Consider the following 9185-nt stretch of genomic DNA (forward strand, 5'->3'; position numbering starts at 1 on the left):
TNTNTNTNTNTNTNACTCCTCCTCTCTCTCTCTCTCTCTCTCTCTCTCTCTAAATTATCTGTTTGCCAAAATCTCCCCCTAAGTTTTTCAGTCCCTCGCTCATTAACGTTTAACGGAACGCCTTCCTCCGATTATTCTCGCCTCAGCTCAATCGCCGTCGCCGTCTCCGTCGTTATTGGAAAACGCGCTTCTGGTTGGTTCTGGTTGGTTGCAAATCAGTTAGCTCGCTCTCCTCTACTTTATTTCTCTGCGCTGCGTTTTGCGCCTGGTGTGTGGTTTAATGCTCAGCTCGATTCAATGAGACTGCTCTCTTCCTTCACAAATGGCTTCCGCTCCTTCTATGTCAGGTGTGTACGTTTCGCCTTTGCTTAGAAAATGTAGCACTGTGAGTTAATTTTGGATTTCGCTTTGGATTTTCGACTTTGCGTAGACGAAAACCTAGTGAAGTTAGCTCAGTACTATTGATTCTATTCGATTTGCGAGAATTAGAGGAGAATTGTGTGAGTTCTAGTGCCGTATGAGCTTGCTTTTAAATGTTGCATTAGAGAATTTAATGTATGATTAGGCAATTTGAGTGTGTTTATTCGATTTGGAGCTTGATTTTTGGAATTTTTGGATTTTTGTTGTAGTTTCTTTAGAATGCGTGAACGTGTGTAAGCTGTCGAAAGGGGAAGGCAGTGGGAAGTATGACTGTAGTATGTTCTCTTGTGCGTGGAAAGCTCCGAGAGTCTTGACGGGGTTCCTTGCTAGCACAGCTCATTCTCCTCAGTGTTCTTGGCTGCCGTATGGACGGAATGGGAGAAGAAATCGGATGAATCATGTAAGTTGTTATGCAATTTGGAATTATTGTGTGATAGTTCACGTTTTAATCTTTTCTGCATATCTCTATTGTCGGGGAAATTTTACCTTTTCGTAACTTAAGAGTGTCGGAAATGGAATCATTTGCTGCTTTCAACTATATCATGTGATAAATGTCTCTATGGTGCAGCTTGCCAATAGAGAAACCAAAACAAGCATAGTATCACCAGGATAATTACTCTTACTAAGATTATGTGAAGTTTGGGGAACACTAGGTTGCATTTCTCTATGTAAATATAGAAAGTTGTCGGAGCAGGAGTGAGAATTGTTCTTGGGAAGAGGTGCTTGTTAGGTTTCTATTCTAGTTTCTGATGCAAGAGTTTACTTTGTGATTTTATAAATTTAAAGCATTATTGATTTTTTGATCATATAATTAGCTTGCAAGGTTATTAACTTGTACTATGTGCAGAGATGTGAATCCTCTAATGTAGGAGGTTGCCATTCTACTGAGGCTTCAGACTTTGTACTTCTTGGACAACTTTGTAAATCAGGTTTAGTTCATGTTGCTGGTAAGAGGTGGCAGCTGCACTGTTCTTCTTCCTTGTCCTCAAATACCTCTTATGACGTTTCTCCTGAAGGATTGTGGGAGGTATACCTTGGTTATTGTGTAACTAGGCATCAATGAAAGTACTAGACATTATCCTGCAAACTTTGATATGGTTTGAGTCATACGTCTTCTGTAATCTGATGATTTCAGGATCTTAAGCCGACTATCTCATACCTCTTGCCTGAAGAACAAGAACTTGTCCACAATGCTCTTAAGGTCAGATATATTTCTAACCTGTTACTTTAGAGTGTATGTTTAAAGCCTTTAATATTGATTGGTAATTAAATGTAACTGTAGTTTTTAAATGTATAGCTGGCTTTTGAGGCCCATGATGGTCAAAAGAGACGCAGCGGAGAGCCCTTCATCATTCATCCGGTTGAAGTTGCACGTATATTAGGGGAACTTGTGAGTTCTGCAAAGTTTTATATAAGCCATTTTTCAACTTTAATTGCGGTCTACAATCAAATTTGACTTCTATCTTTTGTTCTAGGAATTGGATTGGGAGTCCATTGCTTCTGGTTTACTACATGACACAGTCGAAGATACCAATGTTGTTACCTTTGAAAGGATAGAGGAGGAGTTTGGTGCTACTGTTCGTCATATTGTAGAAGGAGAGACTAAGGTTCCTTTTTGCATATATTGTCATCATGTTTGATATTTTTATTATTATTATTATAGGATATATCTCTTTTCATAGCTCTATTCTGTTTCACATACCTGCCAATTAATTTTGGAAGGCAGCAGTTCAATGTTCTTGTTCTTCTCCTTTGTGTGTAGGTGTCAAAGTTGGGAAAGTTGAAATGTAAGGGTGAACACGATTCTGTTCAAGATGTAAAAGCAGATGATCTACGGCAGATGCTTCTAGCCATGACAGAGGAGGTAGTTTTATTCATTACAATATGTGGAGTTCTGTGTTTTATTGAGTAATACCATTTGGAAACTAAATAGAGGGTGTTCCAGGTCCGGGTTATCATTGTCAAGTTAGCTGACAGATTACATAACATGCGCACTCTTTCACACATGCCTCCACATAAGCAGGTAATCTGTTGTTTGTTTAAGATCCAGTGGTTTATTAGTTATTACTCATTAGCTGATAGCGGTATATTACTTTAATGTTTCTGGGATCCAGTCCAGCATTGCAAGGGAAACATTGCAGGTCTTTGCTCCTCTAGCAAAGTTGCTTGGGATGTACCAAATCAAGGTATACTGTTATTTCTTTTTTCTTCCTTTTCTCAAGTGATGTTCTACATTTGTGCTTTTTAATTGTCAATCTTTCAGTTTTCAACCGGTAAAAATCCTGCTAGGTTCTATTGATCGTGTCCCCTTCCCAATAGTTGTACCTTATGTCTACCCTTTTTTTTATTTTTATAAATGATCATATTTGCTAAAATAACTGATTTCTGATCACTATATTCTAATACTAAATTTTGAAATTCATGGAGTTATGAATTCAACCTTCATCCTTATGATATACTGTAGGTAAGAAAAAAAGAATCTGCCTTTTATATTGGCCGACTCAAGTTTGGTCCTGAGGATATCATAGAGTTGCGACTTCAAGTTTCTTTCTTTAGATAAAGTGTAATTAGGTATACTCCAAGGTTTTGATGACTGGAAATTTTAGAGGTCCCAGAATCAATTGACCATGATCTTCGAATCAAGTGATCTGAGAATTCTGTCTTTCTGCCTTTCATCTCCTCTGTGAGATCCATAGTTAGCCAGATGTTGTCCAATTTTTAAGAGAACTATAATGTTATTTTTTTTTTTTTTTTTTTTTTTTCTGTATGTTATGGTGATGTCTCTGTAAGCTAATTTCTTAGTGTACTGTAATGTATTGCAGTTAGAACTTGAAAACCTTTCCTTCATGTACACAAATCCTGAAGATTATGCAAAGATCAGGAGAAAAGTGGCAGAACTCTACAAAGAGCATGAGAAAGAACTTGTAGAGGTAATGCAATCATTCTTTCAACAAGGTTTACTTGATGATGTAGAAAGAGTATTGATTATTATTTGCACATGTTATAGAGACTCAAGTTTAGGTTTCTAGGATTATGTCATTAGTGGTGTTTGCTCATCAAACCTTAGTTCTTTGTGCTAGGCCAACAAAATTTTGGTGAAGAAGATTGAGGATGACCAGTTCTTGGAACTTATGACTGTGAAAACTGAAGTTCGTGCTGTATGTAAGGAACCATACAGGTGAGATTATAAATCTACTGCGATTTTTCTCACTAGCATTATGATATGCTTTGGTGTTTCTAAACTTCATGCATTATTCTGAGTGATATGTTTTTAAGTACTGTGACCTGGCATAGAAAATGAAATGACATTATTCAAAGGGTTTTTCTGGGTTTTTAAAATTGTTCAGAATATGATCTGTCACTCTTAAAGGCCTTGTAGTGAGATGTTGCTTTCATGCGTAGTCTGCCAAGCAAAAATCTAGGAAAATTTTCAAATATGCTTCATATATGTTAGTAATTAACTATTATTATTTGTTTATGTATTTATGATTGCAGTTACTACTTTAAACAATACTTGTCAGGACTTTTTCAGGCTGACCAAGCTTGATGTTTACTTGCAGTATCTATAAATCTGTTCTCAAATCTAAAGGTTCAATCAATGAGGTTAATCAAATTGCACAGGTTTGTTCTGCTATTTGCCTTTGACTACCTTGATAATATTGATGAGGGCACTTTGCACTTTGATGATTTATATTTCTTCATTGACTTATAGCTTCTGTTCTTTATTACCAGCTTCGTATTGTTATCAAACCAAAGCCATGCCTTGGCACAGGGCCTCTGTGCACCCCACAGCAGGTATATCCGTGCTCCTGCCAAGAGACAGGGAACACTCTTTCCTTGTTTTTAATACCTCATCAAGCTTACTTATCGTCAATTTTCTGCAGATTTGCTACCATGTTCTTGGGTTGGTTCATGGAATCTGGACCCCTATTCCTCGAACTGTGAGTCTATGTCTTCAATTATTCTTAGAATATACTCTTGAATCATTATCAGAAGTTAGTTGGTAAAATTTACAGGATTTGGTTACCTTTTCTGATAGATGAAAGACTATATTGCCACCCCAAAACCTAATGGCTATCAGAGTCTCCAGACAACTGTAATTCCCTTCTTGTATGAGAGCATGTTGCGGCTTGAAGTGCAGGTATTATGAGATGTTCTATTGTTGCTTATCTTTTTGATATAAGAAGACTATTGTCACCCCCAAACCTAATGGCTATTAGAGGTTCCAAACCTTTTCTGAAAGTTCAGTTACTTGCTAAGCTGTCATCAACATAAATGGTTTTCTTTTGGTGCAGATAAGAACAGAAGAGATGGACCTGATAGCCCAAAGAGGCATTGCTTCTCATTATAGTGGGAGAGGATTTGTTACTGGTTTAGTCGGCCGCACTATCCCTGGTGGTAGAAGTTCACGAGGGAAGACTGTCTGCCTTAATAATGCAAACATTGCACTCAGAGTATGCACACATTTACATTTGTGTTTTATGATATGATTGCTTGTGTTCTTGTGGGGAGGTATTTGTAAAGCCTTTAATCTCAATCTATGATACTATTCTCATAGACAATTTTGTGTTTTTTTTTTTCTTCTCCCAATAGATTGGCTGGCTCAACGCAATTAGAGAGTGGCAAGAGGAGTTTGTTGGCAACATGAGCTCTAGGGAATTTGTCGAAACTATCACTAGAGATCTATTAGGCAGTCGAGTGTTTGTGTTTACTCCAAGGGGAGAGGTAAATAAATAAATTTGATTGCTACATAAATGATATGGACCTTATTGTTTTTAAATTTAATTGGATAGAAATAACATAACTCTTCAAGTATGAGAATACTTTGCTGAAATTGGGAAGTGTTATGTACAGATAAAAAATCTTCCAAAAGGAGCAACTGCTATTGACTACGCCTATATGATACACACTGAAATTGGCAACAAAATGGTAGCAGCAAAGGTACTCTGCTCACATTTGGCAGATTTGACATTCGTATTCAAAAAAATTCTAGTGTAAATTGTAAGGAATAACAGTGATGGTTTATTTTGTATGCAGGTCAATGGTAATCTTGTTTCTCCTATGCATGTACTTGCAAATGCGGAAGTTGTTGAGATAATCACTTACAATGTGAGCATCTCTCAACCATCAATCTGTCTTTTCATTTCTTAAATTGTATTAAATGAAATTTACACTTTTTATTATTATTATTATTATTTTTTTTATTTTTTATTTTTATTTTATTTTATGTATAATATCTATATAAATTGAAATTGTGCATTGTTCTAGCCTTTGCCATGCTATTCCGAACTTGAATTGCCACTGTCATGCTAGTCTTTTCTTACTCAAGTTTAAGAATTGCTGGCCATTCTGAATTTGATACGGAATTCATGATTCTCTGAAATGTTTCGATAAACTAGCTCTTGATCTTATCCTCTGGCAGGTTGAAAATTTCAGGTTTTGCCTAGTGCGTTAGGCAGGATACCTTGCTATTTCTATAGATATGAAGGAATTATTAGTATTATTCTTTTTGCATGAACAGTTTTTGGGGCTCATAGTTTCTCTTTTCTTCCAGTCACTGACCGGAAAATCAGCATTTCAGAGGCATAAGCAGTGGTTGCAGCATGCAAAAACACGCAGCGCTCGACACAAAATTATGAAAGTAGGCTTTCTTTTGACTATGGTTTTATTTTTTTTCCTCTTACACCCTGCCTTGCTATAAGAAATGTTATCTTCTTGTCTGCAGTTCTTAAGGGAGCAAGCTGCCCTATCTGCTGATGAAATAACAGCAGATAAAGTAAATGACTTTGTTGCTGATTCTGAAGAAGATAGTGAAGCAGAAGAGCTCCCCAGTACCTCCAAAGGATACATACCTTTGTGGGAGAAAATGCTGGTGAATGTTGTAGGATTGGCATTGCCGGAACGAAGTCCTAAAGATCCCTTCCAAATTACCAATGGAAACGCTCGGGTTTCTGTTCCCAAGGTGAACGGGAAACATAATAAACAAGCTCGACATGTGAGTTTGAAGGCTGAGGGGGAATTGTTGTCGCAAGGAAATGGTGTTGCCAGATTGTTGCAAGCTAATATTCCTATGTACAAGGTAGCCTTGCCCAGTTTGGAAAGTTGGCAAGCCAGCAAGATTACCTCTTGGCATAACGTTGAAGGGCACTCCATCCTTTGGTTTTCCGTGGTTTCCATCGATCGAAAAGGTCAACTTTCCTCTCTCTATGTGTTGTAATCTGATTTAATCTAATAAGAATGACTGAAGTAACCTTTTGTGATATGTTTCATTTAATGCCTAATGGAGATAGGAGTGTTCTTCCATATCAATGAACCTTGTTTTAAAACAATACTTTCAGGTATGATCGCTGAGGTCACAACAGCAATGGCAGCTGCAGGCATTACTATTTGTTCTTGTGTGGTGAGTGGTTGGAGCCTGTAATTGTATGTACTTGTTTATACTGATGCCCTCAATCTTTAGTCTGTAACTCCTTTATCATCACTAACCAGGCTGAGATTGACGGGGAAAAGGGAATGGCGGTCATGTTATTTCACGTTGAAGGAAGCCTAGAAAGTTTGGTAATGTATCTGACATCTGCCTCTGAACGCATTAATCTTTTCACTCGGTAAATTTTCTTCTGACATAGATTTTCTTTTGCTCAGGCTAATGCTTGCTCGAGCATTGATATAATTCTAGGTGTCTTGGGATGGTCTATGGGTTGCAGCTGGCCCAGCTTAATGGATAAACCCCGATTACTTGAATGCTAAGCCATTCATGGAGCCAGTATAGCTCAATCCGCTCAGCTGTTGCAGCATGGGTATGAAGTTTTGCCTTGAGAAAACAGAAATTCCAGCACACAATAAAATTTCAGTTTTCATCTATTTTTTGGACACTCTTGGCCGAATAAATGGACATCATATGAGGAAGCAAACTCCGAGTTCAAGGGCACTGTATATAGGAAAGGAAAGGAGTGGATACTTAGGCTTAGTGTATACACTTTGTAAAGGAAATTGAGAATCAGGAGAGGACAGTGATAAAATTACACACAGGGTTGTACGAATGTTGCTATACATAATTCTTTTTCAATGGTCCTAGTCTTTACTCAATTATCGACCCCTGTCCGCAGAGGTAGCTGTTTCTTTTCCTTTCACTTCTGTTAGGTAGAAATCGTTTCTGTCTGCTGTGGTGTTCCTGGTGCGTGCTACATGCCTACATACATTGTGCTTGAGTTTTATGGGGATTGCGGCATTGTTTATGCAGGTGTGGGACTCTCCAGCTCGCGTAGGTTCACTGAGGCCCAGACCGCCTAGACACAGGGGCTCGGCCTAGCCCACTATAAGTAAGTTTGCCTTTGTTGTTTTTGTTATTAAGGTGGGACCCTCCAACATGCGTAGGCCACTAAGGCCCAGACTGCCTACACATCTGGGCTCCGCCTAGCCCACTCTAAGTAATAGCATATCTAACAGTTTTCTTAAAATTTTTCTATAAACAGAGAAACAAAAATGTTTCAAACAATTTTTCTTCTTTAACTTCAACATAATCTTTTTTTTTTTGTTTTTTTTTTTTTTTTTTGAGAGTATCAACGACGGTATCCTCAAAGACTTTCTCTAGGTCCAGAGACTAGTCCACGCCGAGGGATCTTGTCAGAACGCTTCCTCCCCTTTGGCCACCAAGAATAAATTGAGATTTAACTCTAATTAGCGTCGGCTGGGATTCGAACCTGGGTATGGGGGTTCCACACCTACGCTCTTATCAACTCGACCACCTGTGGTGGTTAACTCCAACATAATCCTCATTTTAGAGATTTCATGATCATTTCCCAAATCTTTCTTTAAAATTATAGAGTTTGCTGCAAATAGCCAAATATGGAGAATTTGAGTTTCTCTCTCCTCACATTTCCTATTATGGAGAAAGTTTAAAAAAATCTGTTAGAGCAAAACACCCAAAATCTTCTTAAAAAAACAGAGAAATTCGAGAAAATAGGAAAGTGTTAGAGATGCTCTTAGTTTTTGCTTTTGTTGTGTTTTTTTTTTAAAGGTGGGACCCTCCAGCTCACGTAGCCCCTAAGGCCCAGATTGCCTAGACACACCCGGGCTCTCTAGCCCACTAAAAACCCAGTTTGCTTATATTTTCCGTCTAGCCCAAATTTTCGAACATTAAAAACTAACAAAATCACGATTAACTTATGTTGCATGGACACGAACTCAGATACGGCGACACGATACGTACCAACACGGTGACACGGGAAAACTCAAAAACTGCATTTTCGAGACAGCTTGGACACAGCAAATATAATTACTTATTTATATATTTCTAATTAATAAAAAAATGCTCAAATATGAATAAATTCATCACATTGCTTAAATAATGTTCTAAATTTAACCAATTGCATAACTGTAACAAATAACATAAAAGAGAGTCAATATTTAATCTAAAGGATGATTACCAAATAGTTCTATCCAGTTCAACACATTCATCAAACTGAATGAAAATCCGATTTTCCTAACCCCATAACAACACCAACCGCAAATGAGACTGCAATCACCAAACACTTCAAAGCTGAGATTAAGACTGACCTAACAACCAAAGAGAGGGTTTACGCTGCCGGTGGAGGAAGAGTCGCTGTGACAGAGAAAAGCGACGCCGTTCTCGCAGAGCGGCGTCGACAGAGGAACAATCACACTGACAAGGAAAGGCGATGTCATTCTCGTAGTGACAGAGAACGGCGATGTCGTTCCTCGGCTTCCTTTTTTGTCGTTCCTCTTCTATGCGGCTTCGTTAAAGT

General features: G+C 38.0%; 1 protein-coding gene across 1 annotated transcript in view; it reads left to right on the top strand.

Moving 5' to 3' along the window:
* Positions 1-322: 322 nt before the first annotated feature.
* LOC101314240 (GTP pyrophosphokinase-like) overlaps positions 323-9185 on the top strand; it is a 35489-nt gene continuing 26626 nt past the window's right edge. Inside the window, exons 1-22 of the mRNA XM_004290766.1 lie at positions 323-347; positions 630-848; positions 1293-1447; positions 1556-1621; positions 1718-1810; positions 1896-2027; positions 2183-2284; positions 2366-2443; positions 2535-2606; positions 3243-3350; positions 3501-3598; positions 3981-4041; positions 4153-4215; positions 4305-4361; positions 4460-4561; positions 4716-4874; positions 5014-5145; positions 5275-5361; positions 5458-5529; positions 5975-6061; positions 6146-6608; positions 6759-6772. Coding sequence (XP_004290814.1) covers positions 323-347; positions 630-848; positions 1293-1447; positions 1556-1621; positions 1718-1810; positions 1896-2027; positions 2183-2284; positions 2366-2443; positions 2535-2606; positions 3243-3350; positions 3501-3598; positions 3981-4041; positions 4153-4215; positions 4305-4361; positions 4460-4561; positions 4716-4874; positions 5014-5145; positions 5275-5361; positions 5458-5529; positions 5975-6061; positions 6146-6608; positions 6759-6772 — 2445 coding nt within the window. The remainder of the gene's footprint in view (positions 348-629; positions 849-1292; positions 1448-1555; positions 1622-1717; positions 1811-1895; positions 2028-2182; positions 2285-2365; positions 2444-2534; positions 2607-3242; positions 3351-3500; positions 3599-3980; positions 4042-4152; positions 4216-4304; positions 4362-4459; positions 4562-4715; positions 4875-5013; positions 5146-5274; positions 5362-5457; positions 5530-5974; positions 6062-6145; positions 6609-6758; positions 6773-9185) is intronic.

The sequence above is a fragment of the Fragaria vesca genome, linkage group LG2 (assembly GCF_000184155.1).
Source record: "Fragaria vesca subsp. vesca linkage group LG2, FraVesHawaii_1.0, whole genome shotgun sequence".
Taxonomy (NCBI): Eukaryota; Viridiplantae; Streptophyta; class Magnoliopsida; order Rosales; family Rosaceae; genus Fragaria; species Fragaria vesca.